Source organism: Numenius arquata, chromosome 17 (genome assembly GCF_964106895.1).
Source record: "Numenius arquata chromosome 17, bNumArq3.hap1.1, whole genome shotgun sequence".
Taxonomy (NCBI): Eukaryota; Metazoa; Chordata; class Aves; order Charadriiformes; family Scolopacidae; genus Numenius; species Numenius arquata.
The window spans coordinates 3,223,298-3,243,521 of record NC_133592.1 but is presented as its reverse complement, the minus strand read 5'-3'; the positions used below and the strand labels follow the sequence as shown (position 1 = coordinate 3,243,521).

The 20,224-nt window shown below is 42.5% G+C and overlaps 1 protein-coding gene across 2 annotated transcripts in view; it reads left to right on the top strand.

Annotated features, from left to right (window-relative positions):
• The first annotated feature begins 295 nt into the window (after positions 1-295).
• The window catches only part of RPTOR (regulatory associated protein of MTOR complex 1), a 136,446-nt gene continuing 116,517 nt past the window's right edge, over positions 296-20,224 (top strand). For both annotated transcript variants that reach the window (XM_074160420.1, XM_074160418.1), the window contains exons 1-3: positions 296-457; positions 12,764-12,866; positions 15,475-15,557. In XM_074160420.1, the coding sequence (XP_074016521.1) occupies positions 296-457; positions 12,764-12,866; positions 15,475-15,557 (348 nt within the window). The remainder of the gene's footprint in view (positions 458-12,763; positions 12,867-15,474; positions 15,558-20,224) is intronic.

The following is a 20,224-nucleotide window of genomic DNA, read 5'->3' as shown; positions in this document are numbered from 1 at the left end:
GCCCGGGGCCCGGTCCCCGCCGGCACCTCGGCCCTCAGCGGGGCCGGGAGGCGCCGCCTTCCTCGGAGCCCGGACGGGGCTGCTGTCTGCGGGCCGCGGCGGAGGAGGAGAGTCGCCAGGTGGAAGGCGCTGCTTCCCCCGAGCTCGTCCTTCCCCGCACACCTGGGAGCGGAGCCTCCCTCTGCCCTTGCCCTGTCCTCCCCCCCCCCCGCCACCCGCCCGAGGGACCCCTCGGCCCCCGCTGCCCGCTGGGCTGGAGATTGCTGCTCACTTGTTGCCCGGCACTTCCCCTCTGATGGAGTCTGAGATGCTGCAGTCGCCTCTTCTGGGGCTCGGGGAGGAGGATGAATCTGACCTGACTGACTGGAACTTGCCTCTGGCCTTTATGAAGAAAAGGCACTGTGAGAAGATTGAGGGCTCCAAGTCTTTGGCTCAGAGCTGGAGGATGAAGGACCGGGTAATGCTCAAGGGCAGGATGGGTTTTGGAGGAGGATTGGTGGGGAGAAGTGGTGAAAAGGGAGGAGTAAGTGCCCAGAGGGCTGCTGTACTTCAGGTACAGTCTGTGTTTTCAGATGGGTATTTGATCCCGTGGTATAACTTGCCTTTAGTTTATGTACCTGTCATATATCAGGGGAAGCAAACACAGATGGGTCACAAGTACTAATTCCAAGCTCATGGTAATACAGCCTTTGAGTAGCTCCCTTGTTTAAGCTGTTTAAATGAAATTTGGATACTCGGTGTTTTTCAGGAAAGACAATAAAATTAATGAGGTCTTAATGAGCTCTCTGGATCAGCAGGTTAATGATGCAAGTATAAGGTGCAATAAATGTAGTCATTACAGTTGTCTAGTGGTGAAGATGCAGGGGAGCTTTGTGGATTTGAAGTTTGCCACCAGCATGTTATGTGGACTGTAAAATTAAAGCGTTCTTTTTGTGTGGGGAAAATGAGATTATGTGATTTTTGGAGGCAGAAAATAGTTATTAGATGAAGCACTTTGTGTATTAAAGCCAGGTGCTTCTCTTGCATTTGTATGTTGCATGTGAAACTGATAAAGCCAAGCATGTCAAAGAAAGACCCTTGCCAGCGTGTCTTGAATCCTGTGCTGCATCTGTGTCCCAACTTAAATGTTTAAGTTAAAAGCCAGCAAACAAAGCACTTAAGAAATACCATGGATAATCAGATCCCCTCATTCTGTTCTTGGAATCTGCTTTGGGTTACAGGATTCTGTAGGTCTCAAAGTTATTTTACCCATAACTTTCTGTTTATGAATATGTATGAGGTTTTTTTGGTGACTAAATTCCTGCTGTGTTTATGCTGCTTCTTGTAATACTGTGGAATAACTTGGGAACTACTGTTGAAACTCCACCCTGTAGTTTCTTTCCAGAGGCATCATGACCAGGCATGAGGATGTTATACACGAGTCGAAGACTGCCTAGAGGGGTGTTCAGCAACATGGTCCTGTAGCGCTCAGAGGTTCTGGGGAAGGCTCTGGCTGAACCAGAATCATTTGACTTAGTGGAGTCATGTACAGAAAACTTGAGTTGGCAGATCTTTAATGGTTTGAACTGAGGTTTTTTGGGATGTAATTGAAATGAGCCACAGAACACAAAGTTTTGTGGTATGTCTTCTTTAACGGGTTTTGGCAAAGAAGAGCTTTTTCTCTAGTAGACTGTGGAGGTGTGATGAGCTCGCGTGTCTATTTTAGTGATCCCTCTGCCTTCCTGTGAAGCTTCCTGTTCGCTTATTTCCTGATCTGCAAAGCTGTCTCTTTCTAAATTGGGAATGACATTGACTTGATCAAGATAATCGATAGGTTGTACAGTATAAGCCTGAGTAAAGTTGTAGAAATCAACTGTTGTCTCTGTATTTCTTGATAAACGTTTCATATGCATGTTATAGCCAAAGAGAATCGTTTCAATGAAGACGAGAGCAGTGGTGACAGTGATTGTCACAGCCCAGTGTTGTGCTACCATCCTTACTCCTGGGGAGTTGCAGATTCCTCTTCTAAGAGTCCTCTGTGCTGTGAACGATGTGCTTCTCGTGGAATTGTGTGCTACTCGCCATGAATGAGCTTAGTGAAATCAGGCCCTGAATCGTTCTCCAAGATACTGAGCCTTATTTTTGTAAATGAAGCAAATCTGAATTTTTCTGTTTAGTCCTGTTTTCACTGTCAGCTTGAATCAAATGACTTTTTTTCTTTCTATCAGTATCAGTGGTGCTGGTCATGTGTCATTTGTATCTGCGCAGCTTTATCAGGTGGTTGGACAAACTTGTTGTTGTCTGATTACTTTTTGCTTAAGAGCAGGGTCACAGGAATATGTAGCAAGCACATAAAGACATCTGAGAGGAAGAGAAACTGATCACAGAATGCTCAATCTCATCACTTTTAAATCTTAGCCGTTATTTTTCGTGTCTTTGTATTTTATTCAGCTTTTTAACTGTCACTGGCTGTCTCCTTAGCTTTTGATGAGATATAACAAACTTGTCAGAACTTCAGAGGGTGAAGGAGGGGGTCGGGAGATGGGGCGTTTAGAATTCTGGGTGGAAAATGATGTTTGTTAAATGTTTCCCCCAGCTAACTCACGTTAGGTTAATCCTGTGAAATAGTTCATAGAAATCGTATAATCTGGTTTGATCTTGTGTTACATGACCTGGCTTGCTCATTCGTGCTGCTGCTGTTTTCATGTAGACCAACTGAAAACGGTAGTTTTAGGGTAACGGGGTTGTCCAGAAAACTAATCACCGTAATAAAAATGCAGGAACTTGAGATTTGTGGGGTTTTTGTTATGAATCGTTTTGGAACGATGGTGTGAGGGAAGATGTGTGGTCCGTATTCAAAGCCTCTGACGCCTGTCTATCGCTGCTAATCAAATTCACAGCAACACCCAGTCACTTCCCGCAGTCCCAGTCTGACTGCGGGTCTGTTGCATTCCCCAATTTACCTTTGTTTTCTGGTCTCTTACCTCCTCCTTCCAAAAGCCAGGTCTGGTTGACTTTTGAGGTGCTCTTGTCTTTGAGACGCTATTGAAAGAGATTTTTCCTGAGGGCTGGGGGGATATACCTCTTGGTGTGAGTTGAGAGCGGGGAAAGCATTGCATTATTTTGAATTTGATAAATTAAGTTGTCAAAGCTTAGGGTGGGAAGCGTTATCTGCATTTAAATGTACCAGCCTATCTCTAAATCAAGAAATTCTCAAAGGTTAACCAAAACAAGTCTCTCTATCTGCCAGAGTTGCAGGTAAGTCTGTGGCACTTTCCCCCGTGAATCATGCAAACACACAGGCAGTGATGGGTTTTGCCCTTATTCATCATCTTGGGGAGTCCTAGGGAGTGATCCCGGCTTTACTTGAGTTAGAGGAAATGAGTCACTAAGATTTGGGAATGGAATGACTTTTTTTCCCCCATCTTGCTTCATTGCTGTAAAAACCCCAGAGTTTATATGAACTTGAAGGTTTATAGAAGGCAGAACTCTAATATAGAGGGAAGAATCAAATAAGAAAAGTAATGAGTGGTAAATCTAGATAAAATAACTGAACATTTACTTGCCCCACCCCCCTCATCCAGGACTGCTCTGAAAACATTTAATCTTTCGTCTCCTGCTTCCTTGGACTGCGTATGCCATCAAAGTGACACTGCTTTGATCTATTATTTATTTAAAGAATATTTTTAACACAAGAGGGTTGGAATTATGCTTTGTGTATTGAATTAAATCTCACAGCCTCAGTAGCAACCAAATCATGAAACTTGATTTAAATAAGAAGATTTCAAATACACCAGGTTTTACTGACAAGTTGCTCCTAAATTCAGAATATTTAAATTAAGGTGTGCTGTACTTACTTTGATTTCTAAAATAAGCAGAGAGCAACAAAGCTGGTTGTAATAGTTTAACATTTTTTTTTTTTCCCTGCTGCCTCATAAGTCGCTGAGTGAGAATTAAATCCTGTTTTTATGAGAAGAGGAATACACAATTAGGTTTCTATGGAAATGCAGATTAAAGCAGGACGGCATACAAATGTGCTTAATTCAGACAAGCGGAGTTTACCTGCCTGCGTGGTAAATGTTTCATGTGTCAGAGGAAATTAATGAAGGACAGTGACATTGGAAGTTTGTGCACGTTATTTCAGCTTGAAGTAGTTTTTTGTTCTAGGGCAGCTTTCCAGGCACTCGTAGGACGTGGCTTCGCTGTCGCTGGAGCCTCAGCTGCCCCGCTCTGAATCCCGCTCCATGCATTCCCTGTGAGCTGGGCTGGGAATCCAAGCAGGAATCTTGGGGAGGAGTTTGTGTTTTGGTGGCAGCGTTCGCTTTAGCTTGACTTAGTCCATGACCATGCATAAACAAACAGAAAAGAAATATTTAAGATGGAATATCAACCCTGTTTGTGTTTAGGAAACTGGTAGCCCAGAAAGCAGTCTGGGATCTAACCCAAATGTTCTGTACTTTCTGTTCTTTGCCTGGTGTGAAGACAGGCTCTTGGGAAGGCTGGCTTGGAGCCCTCTGCTTTGCTGCTGAGAGCTGGGAATGGCGTGAATCTCTCCCGTCTAGGTCAGCCGTTGAAATCCATTTCAGTTCCGTAGTTACTAAAAGTGGTGACTGCTGCCCAGTGGGGAGTGTGAGTTGGGTGGGAGCACAGGGCACCTGTGGGGTTACCGAGGTCTGGAAAAACAAACCAAAACCCCACCTTCTCCCCAAACTGAACCCCTGCTGTCAGTAATGAGCACTGTCATCTAAGTTACAGATCTATATCTTCTCTTACCCAGAACAAAGATCACTTTGAATGAAGATGGTTGTGTATTGATTGGATAGAGTTGGGAGGCTTGTGCTCCATCTACCACTGTCTAAAAATGTTTTTGTGTCCAAGCAGAGAGGACTTCGATGAGCAGCTCTGAAGAGTACAGCTGGGCATGTCGTTTGAAAGAAAAAGGTCTTACTTTTTTCAGTACCTTTTTCAGTGTTTCAGTAGGAAACACTGAAATTTTCGACTCGGTTAATCTCTTTCTCATCCTCTGAATTTTCTCACTTCAGCTGAGATCCAGGGCTGTACGATGATGCTCTTTGGTGGTTATTGGCAGCCAGTCTTTCCAGTACCACAGCTCTGGTGTCAGCCGTAACCTGACCACATGAACGGTAGGACGATGATGTGGTAATTTAGTATTTTGCTATGGAGGAATTAGGCTTTAACTTCTGTTGTATACTTAATTAGCTCCTGGGGAGCATTAGGATAACTCCATTAGTTTATGTAATTTCTGATACTGAGCATATCCAGGATTTGATTTTTTTCGTAATATTGTTGTGAGGACCTTTTGCAAGATAAGTAGGTTTTTTTGTGATGGTTGAACAGAGGGAGTAAATGCATAATTGTACATTGGCAAAGTTGTACATTTGTGAATTTCTACTTTTACCAGTTAGGAAGAAAATAGTTTTTTGTGAATCTAAATTTTAGTGGCTTAATAGACAGAAATGTCCAGGAGTCTTATTCCCTTAAATAGCTCCCTGAGTGTGCTTAATTTTAATTACATTTGCAATATGAGTAATAAGTGATAGAAGTGCAGTGTAATGTGTGGGAAAGGAGCTGACGTTATCACGTGCAAAGATAATTTTAGAGTGTGGAGAGACTTCACTGTTAGCAAACGGAATGACAGAAAATAACTATTTCTGTGCTTCTCCATTCAAAAAAAAAAACGCAATGAGAGAATAGATATATAATGTGCTTCATTTTTTTTTTGTCTTGGAGACTAGGACATTCTTGGAGAGACTTTGCTGTGCGGCTGAGCATATGGTATTTGGAGAGGAGTTAGGCAATTACTGCTACATAAACTCAACATATATGTTGTAGTGGCTGCTTCCCCTCCTGCTCCCCCGGCTTGTTTGTAGAAATTTGAAAGGCCTGTGAATAGTAGACGGTGAAAAAAATATATGCCTTGAAAGATAACAGAGAAGTGCTGGACCATTACTGCAAATCGCATACTTTAATTAAAAATATGTATCACTACATGAGGTCATTCTTCTAGTTTCTGGAGTGTGGCAAATGTTGATAACCACTGGTGGAGCCCTGGTGCAGGGGAACGTGGCCAGATGGTTGCAGGCTGCTCTGTGTGGAGCTCGTGGGGAGCAAACTGGGAAACATCTGTTCCGCTGACAACCACCGCTCCTTGGTTTTGGCACCAGGTGTGTTCCCGTAGTGGAGAGACTGAAGGTTATGGGAGCGTGTTAGAAACGCTTCGTTAATGCTTCTCTGGTTCTTACATTTCTTCTCTCTGCCTTTGTGTCGATGGAGAAATTCAAGGGCACTGGGTTTCCTTCGTTTTTGTCTCCACGGGTTCTGCAGGTTTTCCTGGGAAGCTTGGGGGTTTAGATTGTGTTTTTCTCTCTGAGATGATGTTTTAATTGGCTTGCTGCTGTACTGATCCCTTACCCTTGAACGCTTCCGGAGGTGACTGTTAGCGTAGTGTGGCCATGGATAACTGAGGAGATTATTGATTGTTCTCTGTGTCTCAGCTTTAACTGCCATTTCCAAGTAAATTTGATAAACCCGAGATGTTTGTCTTGCTCTTCTGTTTTTCTATAGAGAATGTACTTTAGATAAATTATCTAATTAAGTACTTAACAAAACCAGATTGGTGTCAATGGCATTCTGTAATACACAGCTGTGACGTGGGACACCAAAGGTGGCAGGTGGGCTCAGGGCCCGAAGAGTTCCATTTTATCTTTTTGTCTCAGTGGTTCTACCAGTGCCCCTCTCACTGGAATTTTTACTTCTGTATTTGGATTTATTTATTTATTCTTGCTGTGTTGTGGCAGGGTGAGCTACAGCTGGAGCAGCTTTTGCTGGGTAGGGGATGAAGTGGCAGCGTCATTAGCACTGTGCAGAGCGGAGGAGCAGGCCCTCAACGTGTGTGGAATCATCTGTGGTAGAAGTGACTTCCCTCGGGGACCCTTCCTGTCTCCCGTTCTTCTGTAGGACACCAGCAATAAGAAATTTAAAGCCCTAGAAGCGATCTGGTGGCTGAGCCTTATTAGGCAGGGGGACAGTGTTCTGGACCATACGGCTCTCAAATACAACCAAACATCTTCATCTTTGTGTGCCTGATGCTTCAGCTGAAATGAGGGACTTGATCTTGTCACAGAATCACAGAATTGATATGGGGTTGGAAGGGACCTCTGGAGATTGTCTAGTCCAACCCCCTGCCAAAGCTGGTCCACCCAGAGCAGGTTGCACAGGAACATGTCCAGGTGGGATTTGAATGTCTCCAGAGAAGGAGACTCCACCACCTCTCTGGGCAGCCTCTTCCAGGGCTCTGCCACCCTCACAGGAAGGAAGTTCCTCCTCATGTTTAGATGGAACTTCTTATGGTCAAGTTTGTGCCCATTTCCTCTTGTCCTGTCCCTGGACACCACTGAAAAAAGACTGGCCCCATCCTCTTGACACCCACCCTTGAAGTATTTATAGGCATTGCTCAGATCCCCCCTCAGTCTTCTCTTCTCCAGACTAAAAAGCCCCAGGTCCCCCAGCCTTTCCTCATCAGAGAGATGAGGCTCCTAATCATCTTTGTAGCCCTTTGCTGTCCCCTCTCCAGCAGTTCCCTGTCCTTCTTGAACTGGGGAGTCCAGAACTGGACCAAGTCCTTATCTTTTTCTTCTCCTTGCTCCTGGAAGTTCAGGAATCTTCCTATTGGAAGAAGTTATTTTAATATAGTGAAGCTGGCGGTAGCTCAGGCATTCCGCTTGAATGGGACGGTGTGATTCCTGACCAGATGTACGTTGTGTAGCATGTTTTATTGACTCGTTAAAAGATCTAAAAGTGTCGTCTAGGAATAATTTGAAATAGTAGTTTGTAAGGAAGATCTGGAGATGCAGTAAGGCAGTGCAGGGGAAGATGGACAACTTCTTAAAGACAGTGCTAGACAGGAGTGGGAACGTAGTGGAATGCTGAAAAGGAGCCTGTGCGGAATGCAAAGCAGAGAGTGAGCTGTGCTGAGGTGAGAGGGAAAGCTGTTGTCACAGATCAAATGAGGAATAACATCTAGAAAATGTCTCTTGTTGATTCTTTATGCATATCGTATAAAGACAGCAAAGATCATAGAAGTATAATATTTACTTCCCATTATTTTTTCATTATTTTTAAGAAATGATTGGCAGGGCCAAGAAAGCACCATTTTGGTTATATGGTACACATTGCAATATTTTGATGCTTTGCTGTGACAGGGTGAACCAACCTACTCGATTGTAGTTTTTAACACTGGGAGCAGCTCTGCCACGTGGTACCTGCCACCTCCCTGGGGACCCGCAGCACCTGCGGTGGCCAGGCCACAGCGTGAAGATGACATTATTCTCTGGCAGAGAGAAAAGATGCACGCTGTTCTCCGAGTGAGTAAATAGGAAATGTGTATGTATGTCTCGGGTATCGACTGACAGCAGTGATTCATCTACAAGTGTAAGCAGTGCCTATAATTGGTGAATTTAAAAGCAATTTAAAAGTCTGTTTTACGGAGCTGTGTTAACGTTACTGACTGCTCTTGAACTTTGTGTAGTGGCTGCATTCCCTGGGTAAGCGAACGTGTTGGACATAACAAACCTCTGAAGAAAAGTCAGAGTATTAGTGGTGAATATGGAGGTTAGAAAAGGAAAACAAAGCTGAAGGAGGAGGTGATCTAGGAATCTGGTGTGTGCTGTCACAACTCTCGCAGCGAGAACTGACCTTTCGGGCCACAGATGGCTGAAGACTACCTGCAGAGGTGTTGAATTATTAATGGAAACTTGAATTATTTCTTTGCATTCTACTATTTTTATCACTGTGCAGAAGCACACTGAGACTTATTTTTTTTTTCCCCGTACAATTTATTTCTCTTAAACTTTACATTAAAAAAAAAAAAAGTCCTTGAAATTGAAAGCTCTTCCTTTTTAGATGTCTTACCTTGCAAATGTTACAGGTGAGCTGCAGAGGACTGGCACGTCTCTCTTCTTTTGGAATTTGACCTGCTAAAGGGAAGATCCGTTAAAAAAATGAGAGTAACGCTTGATTCTCTTGCACAGTGTGATGGGAAATGAATGTAGAAGGGAGCCAAATTAGAGCTCGATGATCTAAGTGGGATTCCTTCTGTCTGAGTCCTCCCTCCAGAACCCCTTCTCTGGGTTTGTGTTGTTGACTGGACCAGGAAGGTCAAGGCTTTGTCTCCCTGTTCAGAATGTTTAGCCTTTTCACCAGCTGATTTGCAAACTGGCGGTCCCGAGTGGGGTGCTTTGTGCCCAATCCCTGGTGCTTTGTGCCCAATCCGTGGAAACGATGCCTGTGCTGTTAGAGAGCGCCCGGACAAAGCGTTGCCACTTGTCACCTCTCAGCTGGGAGCCTGAAGTGGGAAATTGCGGAGTTCAGGATGCCCATCTCCTCCCAGAGCTGATCTGCCCTGAGTCCCACCACCCCCAGTAGAGCCCCCCACCAGTTAGGCACCCACCTTGCTGCTGGAGCCCACCCTGTTGGGAGAAGGTCGGGCGTGGGTGCGATGTGGAAAAGCTTGGCAAAGAGAAAATGTGATTTCCTGGGTGTTACAGAATGATCTGTAACTGAAACCCCAAAGGGAGAACAATGTTTCGTGTTGCTAAATATTGCTGTTACTGCTCAGAGAACTCCTTGTTGAAGCGCTCAACGGCAGGGATCCAAACCAGTAACATTTTGGAGTTATCTGTGGAACACCTGCCTGGTTTTGCCTTTTGGTCTAGGAGCTTGTACTAAATCGATGTAAATGTAGATAAGGAAAAATATCCAAAAAAAGACTTTAGGAAGGGAATGAACCTAGCGAACAAGCAGGCGGAATTGAGCCTGCTGGGCAATGGAGATTCCCAAGTGAGACAGGAAGATTTCTCAGTCTGGAAATGTGTCCCAGGATTTGTATTTAATGCTGATAAGTTCACCCTCAGCTCTGTAAAATAATGTAGCAGCATATATTTTATGTTTAATGCTGACTTAATCTTGTGTTTGTGAAGCAATTTTAACTTATTGGCATGAACCCAGGCAGGTTTATAACGGTTGAGTGTTCATCTGTGTAATGGTTGAACAGAAAGTTTGCAGCTTGCAAATTGCAGTGTAGAAATGAAATATTTATGGGTTTTTAAAATGGCCATTCTGAAATGTTAGGTGAGGGTCTTACCGCAAAATGCAAAATTTATCATAAATTGATTAACGGATTTGTTCTTGGTATTACTTAAACTAGAAGATAAAACAGTTATATGACTTTCCTCTTAGTTGTTAACCCCGTTCGTACTTAGCCTAGAACAAATCTCTAGCAACCGATGAAATGGGGGTATCTCACTGTTGGGCTGGGCTGGAATTACTTCCAGGTACGCTACAAGAGGATCCGTTGGACTCCCTGTGATGATAAAACTTCAGGTTTTCAGTCAAAACTATTCTTATGAAGATAATGTAATGGTTTTTTCTAACTGAAAAAAAAAAAAACCTGCAGAAATTGCCCTCATTTTGGTTTGAGATGTGTGTGGTGTTACCCTCGCTCTTCTGCAAATCTGTTTTGTCTCAAAATGAAATGAGGCAAAGTAAAAATATTTTACGAGTCCTCTGCTCTTTAGTATAATATGTATATTTTAATGTTAAATGCTTTCAGAAGCATCTTCTTTTGAAGAGACAGAACTATCCCTGCACTTATTCCCGTTTCTGATGGATTTGGGGTTTGAATTCAGGACCGTTACCTCTCAGGAAGAGCTTTTTGACTGAGTGGATTTTGCAATTTAAGTATTTCAGGTTCTGACCCAGAGTTATCATCATTTTAAATTGAATAATTTTAAATTGAATGCAATACAAAGTTGTGAATTTTATCCAATTTTTTTTTTTTTTTTTTGCATGCAAATTCCACTCCCCAGAGAAGAGCCCACAGTAAGAGCTTCTGTGGTTTTGATCTCGAGCCTTTGCTGAGAAAGCACTTTGGATATAGGTTTTCCCGGAAGCTTGCCAAATAGTCTTATGCTTCATTTTTTAATTCTAACAAAAATCCATTGAAATGTTTTCTGGTGGATATATTCTTGAACTGTAGAAAAGAAAATTTCCACTGTCTTAATGACGGATGAGAATGTCCTCGTACTTTTTATATTAAGAAGCTTTAAATATGCTGAGAAGTTTCTGGTAGTATGTTCCAAAACAGCTTAGAAATGTGAAAAGCATCACTCGGTTTCTCGGACTCAGGATTTCTTTTGATCTGTAATGATTCGAGATCACAGATGGATGTTGAGTGGGAGTCAGAGGGGAGTGTGAGAGTGCTGTAATTCTTCCTGAAGATGTGCTCTTTATTAGCAGAACAAATAGTGGTGAAGTGTAATTCTCTACGCCCTTTGTGGGGAGGGAGGCAGAGGGGAAATCACCCCATTTGTCTTTGGGATCAGTTAGGCTCTTACTTTCCATTACCGCTTTGCTGTCTGTGCTCGAGGAGAAATGCATATTTAAAACACACAACTTGGGAATAGAAAATAAATATCAGCCTGTTCAGCATAAGTCACAGATCAGACATTACTAGTAAAATATTGAAAAATAAGTCAGTATTAGACCTCAAATGGGAAACTATAAATAAATGAGACAGAAAAGATTGTTTGGTGGGACACTTTCTCTTGAAAGAATGATTTGTGTGGTTTCGCTTGTAATAAGTTATTTTGTCCTGTAGTTTTCTTTGTTTCCTTCTGGCTCTTTAGTTTGCCAGCCCTCGATTGCTCCTGGGATGCTCATGCTCTCCGTCCCCAGCAGCAGTGTGGTGTTCTGCGCAGGGCTGGACTGGCCGGGGGTGTAGGATACCGGGGAGGTGACCCTGGGGACAGGCAGGAGCTCATCGATGGATGGAGTTCTGTACCCAGCAGAGGTTTTGTGGTTGTGGATGGTAACAAGCACCTGGGGAAGCGGAGATGCGGTTGCTTGGGGCGAGCAGGGCAGCGCTCAACCCTGGATAGAAGTACCAAAGCCATGTCACTTCTCTTGTTTTCCATCTCTGGGTGAGGTGTTGGGCTGAGGGAGTTTAGAAAAGAGCATAAAGATGTGAAATAATAATTTTCAAGCAATATTTTTAACTGGCCATAGTTAAACCAGCCAGTCATGGGTTTCATGCAGCTCTTTGGTCGCAGGTAAGGTATGAGTAAGTTTGGATTTTATGTTTGTGGTCCCCTGGGGGCTCCAGGAACGTGGCTGAAAGTGGGTTCTGTGGGGCTGGGGCTGAAGCAGCAGCTATAGGCAAGAGCAGGAAGGGGAGCCAAGGGATGGGGTGTCCTGAAATAAGAATATCCAGGAAAACTAACACGTGAAGAAAACAAAACCAAAATAGACTAAGCATTTTGTTATGCTTTGCTTGGTCACTTGGGAGTTTTTCCCTTGTAATGCTTTTAGTTTTAATATTAGAGAGGACGTACTATATTGTAATATTGATCAGGGACCCTGAATAGCATATTCTCATGTTTTAATAATGTATTTCAGTTGGACAGTGACTAATTTAAAATGGGTAGCAGAAGTCCAGTGATATCCATTTCCATGCTCTATAAAAGAAGAATGGGCTCTGGAAATAATAATAAAAATAGTAACGTAAAATCTAAGTACTGTTCTATTTAAAAAAAATAAATGAAAAATGTAATCAGTCATGCCTTGCTTAAAATAGTCTGTGCTAAAGAGGAGATAACGAAGCGTTGTTGAAACCCTTCAAAAGTTATAGCAGTGGTAAAATTCCAACACAAGTGAGAGTTGGTTTTGTTTCTACGCTAAGTAGGCATTTTATTGTGTGTCTCTGCAGATGAAGACTGTTAGTGTTGCCTTAGTTCTGTGCCTAAATGTCGGCGTGGACCCTCCTGACGTGGTGAAAACAACTCCCTGTGCCCGCCTGGAGTGTTGGATCGGTAAGTCCCGGGAACTTCCTAACTCAGTCAGTCTAATGAATACTGAATTACAGCATATATAGTTATCGTAAAAGTTGTGTGTTTCCTGGACTTAAAACTGGGATGAACAAAAGGGAATCTGGCATCTCATTTCCGTGTGTCTTCATGAGTTAATTAAGTGTCCATCAGTAACTGCTGCCATAGGTCATCTCTCCTGCTTTATTCTAAATTGAGATAGCATGGAGGGGAAAAAAAAGCTGTTAATTAGCTACATAGCTTTCTCTTAATTGTTGTAGATTTATAAATATCTCAGGAAATCTTGGAGCAATAACATCTTTAGAGTACTGTGATCTGCAAAGGTTTCAAATTCCCCTCCATCATACGATAGAGAAATAACTCTTTTTGTAAAATGTATGGACTTTACTGCATCTTGAGGTGGCTGCTCTGGGGCTATTTTAATTGGGAATGTGAATTCAGAAGACCTGGAATTATTCCCAAAAATATCTTGCCAGCAGTTACACCACATGGGTTGCTACTTTGATGCAGCGTTGGACTAAATTCCTGGTTTTTTGTTAAGAAATGAAAAGTTCCCTTGGTTTTGGAGCTCAAGTCTGATTATCAAGATGAGACAAATCTGAAGTAATATTAGATGGAAATGCCGTTTGTGAGGGAGCTTTCTGAGAGAGATTTGGTCTTTATCTGGGAATTGAAAGTGTTCAGTCTTCAGCGAGTAACATGCAGAGCGCTGTAATCCTGAACTCCAGGGTTTATGACAGGCTGCAGAAGCAAATTAATCATCACACAAACTGAATTTCTTTTAAAAAATTTTAGAACATCTCGTTTCTAACCTTGCCTTACCTGCTTTGTGAATCCTAACATCTCATTTTTTTTTTTTTTAACCTAAAAATGCTGATGACTTTAAAGCAGTTAAAAAGCCATGAGCGTGCACTAACAAATCCATCTATTCAGTGGAGAGAACAGCTCTCATTTCTCATTGATATACGAGCAGAGAGCAAAGAAAACGAGGAGCATTGCGGAGTCATTAAAATAAAGTTATTAGTGATTATCATCAACAAAGAATTTTGAATGCCTTTTTTAAATTAAATTTTTAGTGTGTATATCTACACAAGTACTCACTTCCATGTCTTTAAATTTCTGAAAAAGGTAATTGCCAAAACATCCTGTTTTTTCTTCTTCTATACGATGGTTTCTAGAGAAGCTCACGGGGTGTCTTGTGGAAACCCAATGTCTTTGCCGGGTGTGCAAGGAAGCGTGGAAATCATTGTGGTGCAAGCACTGCTGTTCCCGGCTGAGCTGAGGTCACCAGGTTGTGAGCTCTGGGAACAAAGGGCTGTGACAGCAGGACAGGAGCCGGCTGCGGTTCTCGCTGTCCCCTCCAGACGCACCCTTAGAATGTCTCAAGTGGTTTGTTTTTCTCCCAGATGAAGCCGTGGGTGGTGTCTGCGCTGCAGAGTCCGCCGGGCACCGCTCAGGGCACGGGGAGCTCCACACCGTGATGGTCTCTTGGCCTTCTGTGCCCTTACACATACACCAGGGCAGGCCGAAAGCTCACGTGGTGATTGCGGTGGCATGAGCTATATTTAAGAAAATAATTTGTTTCCATTGTTTGGCTCTTGGAATGGCACCAGTGTACTTTATTTTTGTATATAGGGTATTGTTAATAACACTAATTACTCTGAAGGCGCTCCAGAGTCCACAAACGACATCCCTCTGCTGTCAGTGCACATGTGAAGTATTTTCAATTTCAGTCCGAGGTACAATTTTTGTAAAGATTTTTTTTTTTAAAAAGAACTTCATTAATTTGGTTAAATGATTTTAAAAAAATGTATATTAATTGCACAATATTAGCTTCTAGGTTTTTTTGAAACTTGTTAATAGTGTCAATTATATGGCCATGGTTTTTGAATAAAGCACATAAGCTGCAATTGTTTTGGTATGTATGAATGGTGGTAATTATCTAGTGATAAAATTAACTTAAAAATTGCAAGTGGCATATAATCTCTGAAGCAGTAAGCAATGGAAGTGAATTAAGAAGGATTTTGCATTCATCAAGAAAAAAGGTTTATCATCAACTATTTCACCAGTTTAAATTTTTGTCGTTATTTACTACAGAAACCTTTTTTCAATATTAAAAGAAACAAATGCTATGCCCTTCCTGTCTTTTAAAACAAAATTATATTTATGAACTTAGTGAGAGAAATCTTCCAAATGGACAGTCTTGAACGGTACTTGAGTGAAGAATTTGGGGATAATTTTGGGATATTGCACCCACGTAAATTCCATGAAGAATGTAATGTTTATGATTTTGAAACTGAATGCATGAAAAGAAGCTGCATTAAAGTATCATTAACCGATGTTTGTTGCAAGCACAACACTGAGAAGGAAAGTGGATAAAAAGCTCTTGGCCTCTTTCTGCCCCAAAGCATGATGGTGTCCATGCTTCGGTGTAGACTTTGGTCTCCCAGGCTGTAGATCTGGATTTTACAGAAACATAATTTGGAGCAGCTAAAGGTTTGAATGCACATAGAAATGGAAATAATTTCTGCCTCCCATCAAGCTGAGTGATTCAGTTGTGGTCAAAAATACTCATTTGTATTCTGTTTCCTAGACCCTCTCTCGATGGGCCCTCAGAAAGCTCTGGAGACCATCGGTGCAAACCTACAGAAGCAGTATGAGAACTGGCAGCCAAGGGTAAGTGTTCCTCGGCTTTCTCCTCGGCACCTCTGGCTGTAACACCCAGCGTGGATGGAAAGCTGAGACACATGTCGGGGATGTGGCGTGGTTTTTCTTGTAGCATTTCTTGCTTCCTTCATCCATCAGTGTCAGTAAAGTCCTGTGAGCTGCCAAACCTGAGCTCCTCAGCCGCTGTCCCTCCTGGCCTGCGCTTGCTTTGATCGTCTCCAGGGTGTTTGTTTCAAGTACTAAGTCCTACAGTGATTTTTTTTAAATTTAGGTTCCTCTGACTTTATTGTATTTTTGAGATGTTCTGAAGTTTTTCATTCTGAGTTTATAGTTTCTTCTGTTGTAAAAATGTTTGGCCTCAGCTCGTCCAAAACTCTGTGTCCCAGCACTCATCAGGACAGGTTTTATGCTTTGGGACAAATGGATGTTGTACGGTTAGTGACTGAGGAAGACTTTGGGGTTTGTTGTAAAACAATTTCACAGCTTTGGTAACTGCTAATTCTAACTGAAGTATAATGTGTGTATTTGTTTTTGAACGGGAATGTTTTGGACAGCAGTAACACGCTACTGACTCTTTATTGCCTGGTTTGTAACATCTCACTTTCACCTTGGGGTAGTGTTTTGCTTCTGGGTATTTCAATGTCCATAGTTTCATGTGTCTCAGTAAATAAACTGCAGAAAGAGCTAAAGAATGAAAGTTGAAGTCTGCAGCGTTTTCCAAACAGATGCAAACCCCAGACTATAGTATCCCCTTTGCCTTCCCTGCTGCTGTTCCCCGGTATCTTCATGTCCGTATCTGTTCGCTCGAGGTGGGTTGGTCAAAATATTCCTCTTCAAAGTACCTGGACTATTGACTACTAAATCATAAATTTATCATTATAAGCATGTAATGTATAATCCAAACAGAAATAGTAACTTCACTGAATGAAGCTACCTAGAGATTTGCTGTAGTTTTAGTTTGGTTTTGTTTTTTCCCTTACGATGCGCTGTGCTTACTGACCTGGTCATCATTTTTTAAGGAGACTTTGTTTCTTCTCTTCTTTTTCAATTGTCTTCAGTAATGATAATGATGTGCATTTTTGTCAGCACCAGGACTATATTTTTTGAAGGTTGCTCACTACCTTTTTTTTAATGTATAAATAATCTACCGAGGGTTTCTACTGTCTGCTGGTACAGAGTTTAAGAGTGCGGTCTGCAATTGGAAATGCTACTGGTATTTTCCCATCCTCTGTATAGGATGACTGGTTGGGAAGGCCTTTATGTTAGCCATACCCTTAGGTATTTTTAATCAGTCTTTCTATTTAAGCTGTGATGGGTTACATTCATTTACTTGTTTCTTTATAATTTAAAAAATCAATAAAGATAGATTGTCACTGCTGATGCTTTGTTTGGGTCTGAAACCTGGAAGCTCTGAATAGCACTGTGCCTACAAGGAGACAGAGAACGTGGGGTTTGTGTTCCTCCAAGTCTTCCATTCCTTTGTGAAGGACTGATACTTTCAGGTAAAGGACAAGTGGTTTGAGATTACCTTTGCAGTAGGAAATACAAACTTCTTTTGCCAGACACTGCTAAGAATATTTTTCACCAGAAAAAGGGTTGGAGGTGTGTGGTGAGAGGCGGCTGGTGAAGTGCTTTGTTGTGTGCAGTGAGAGTCCCTCCTCTTTCTAACTCAGAGTTGGTGGAAATAGGAATTTATGCAGAGCAATTTGGTGTAAATACAGCTCGTACCCATTCTTTACCTCTTGCCTTTGTTTGATACTTCCCTGTCCCCTTATTCAGGGTTGACTGACTAGAACAGAGTTTATCATTCAGTAAAAGCTGAACCATAGAATGGTTTGGGTTGGAGGGGACCTTAAAGAGACTTACTGTTTTTAGTGGGTACGCTTGTTTTCTGAAGTGTTTTTTGAGTATATTTATAGAAGAAGGACTTGTCTTGAAACATATATGGTGTATATTTAAGACAGGAGAATTTACCTTTGTGTTTTTGCTCTTGGTACATTGACAGTTTTTTTTTTTTTAAAATCTCTCTCTAGCAGCCCAAGAATTTGGCAGAAAATTCAAATAGCATCTGAAACCAACTAGGAGAGTAAAACATCTTGATGCAAAGGTGAAAACAACCCTTTTTCTCTGCTCTTTAATGACAGAGTCCGTATTGTTGAGGAATGAGGGACAGGCATCGCGAAGCAGCAGGGACCCTGCGTGGGCCGACCTCACGCTGCCGTGTAGGGTTTGCACAAAACACGAGGCAATTCCTGAGCTCAGATGTTGGTGCCTGTTCTCCCCGGTAAATCACAGCCCTCGGAAACATTGCAAAGCTGAACACGTACCGGTTTATTGCACTCCACAGGGCTCTTGAGTTTTCTGCAGTAATAAAGAGAAGTTGATGTGCCATCTGCAATAAAACAATAGGAACATTATTGAATTTCCTAGACCTTTCATATAAATACTAATACATCTAGTTTTGTCTGTTTCTCGGTGTTTTGGAACGGTTGAGGAATTGATGGAAGGAAGACAAGTTGGGGAGAAGTAGGCAGTCTGAAAAAAAAGACCAAATCATTAAAATCTTCTGAAATAGCCAATGTTGCTGGGCTGCCGGTGTGGGTCCTTACACCAGGAAACGCCTGTGTCGGTGTCTTATTGTGAATGCAGGAATGGTGGGAGCTGCTGGTAAATGGGTCATGTCAGTAATCAGCGCTGGGTGAAAAGTCCCGGGACATCACTCCCAGCGCAGCCCTCGTCTGCTTATAATTGTGGGATGTTGTTCAAATCGGTGTCTGGTTTTGTTAAACACAAAGTGAAAAAGCTTTAAAAGGGGTAAGCACGAAAATTCTTTGTTTCTGGAAGCTCCCAGGCAGCACAGCTGATGCATATTTCCTTCCAGGTCTTATTGAGCCCCTTTCTAAATAATTTATCAGCTTGCCATTGCTTGAAGTATTTGTTCTGATTAAATTGAAGACTTTGCTTTATTGTTGTGTAGCTACATAAATTTGTGTGCTGCGGGAGTAAAAAACACTTCAGCCATTGTTTCATCTGCAAAATACTGCAGTTAAACAATATTCAGTCATTTCATTGCAATTCTCAAATGAAAATTTGACTGGGAGAAGAGAGTAGGAGATGACAAAGCTGTAGGCTTTGACTGGCTTTATACAGAATTCTCTGAACAAGCAAGAGTTACTGCCATTCAGTGCAAAGATAACTTAGGTGCTAGTAAAAAAGTAGAAATAAAAAAAAAAAGAGACAGCTCTTCTCTAATATTACCTTGGGTGGTGGTTTTTGAGTTTCCCTGGGCACAGAAGGGGTTAAATGTGAGGATAATCTGGAAAGCAGGCTCAATTCCAGGGGATAAAAGGGGTTGCTTAAGCAGCTGAGAGTGAAAGGAGGAAAAGGTAGGGAAAGTTAAGAGCAACAGACCCCATAATGGGCAGCGAGATCGGAGGGGGGACCCTGCCCTGGCACCGCTGCCCTGGCCTTTGGGGAACCTGCAGCCCGAGGGATTCGGGGGTGGCTGGTGGGGTGGGCAGGACTGGGGCTTACTGGTTACGGGGCCTGGATTACGGAGTTGGGCAGGCGGTGCCAGGAGAGCTCCATGGAAAAGGAGAGCCTTTAGCTGAGACAGCACAATGTATCACTTTAATTGCCCCAAATAAAATACTTCAAATTTCTGTTGGAGACTCTTCACATGCTCTGTATTTAAAGTATTTAGATGAGAAATCGATCGCATTGAGATGGTATTTCTCTGCTTCCGCTCTTCATTTGTCACCTGCTGCAGGACACTGCCTGTGCTAGGTGTGATGTTGGACCAGTGAGCGCACTGGTTGGCTTGTGCTGGCAGCAAGTAGCAAATATTTTCCCTGTTGTTTGGATGTGAATTTAGTTTTCTTGGCAGCGGCGCGTGTTATGCCATTCAAAAGGCAGGAATTTTCCTTAGCTTAAAAGTCAACAGGCTTTGCTTGAAAATAGGAATAATGGACTGCGAATTCTGCGTGCTGCTGCAGTGAGATGGTTTATGGAGATGCAGTAGCTCCCGGGGATTTTTATGAGCAGAAGTTACTGTTACTTAAGGCCCAGTTTATATCCATTTATCAGCAGAGCCTGGGAGTTGGGTTCTCTGCTGTATGTTCTGCAGAGCTGGAGCCGAGGGGTTCGTGGAGAGGATGCAGGTGTTACTCAGCTTTCTGTGGCTCCTCCGCACAGCGCGTTCTTCCTTTTCTTGCGGACTGGCTTGAGAGAGGGTGTTTTTTCTGCATCCTCTTGGCTGGAGCTCTCCAAACTGAGCTGCAGGGCTTTTTATATGAAAAGCACAGGTTACCCCTTGTAAAATGATCGTTGTGTGGGGTATTGTATGGATGAGGTCAATCTGAGATTGCTGGCTTCGTTCGTAGGAGGGTGCCAGACTTTTTATTTTGTTTTTCCCCCCTTTTCTCATAACGGACATCTTGTTACTTGTCTCCCGGCCTTCCCCAGACAATAAAGTTTCCTTCATTTCCATTCCTGTGTATAAGCCTCCGAGAATGGGGCTGTGTAGCCAAAGGCAGAACTGTAGGTTGAATGATGCAGTTTACATAATTCAAGATGTGGTATGAAGTAGTCTGGAGCATACGCTTATTAAATTTGCATGAAATTATAGATTTTTTTTTTCTTTTGGTTGGCTATGGTTTTTGGCCAGTTTCTTTCTT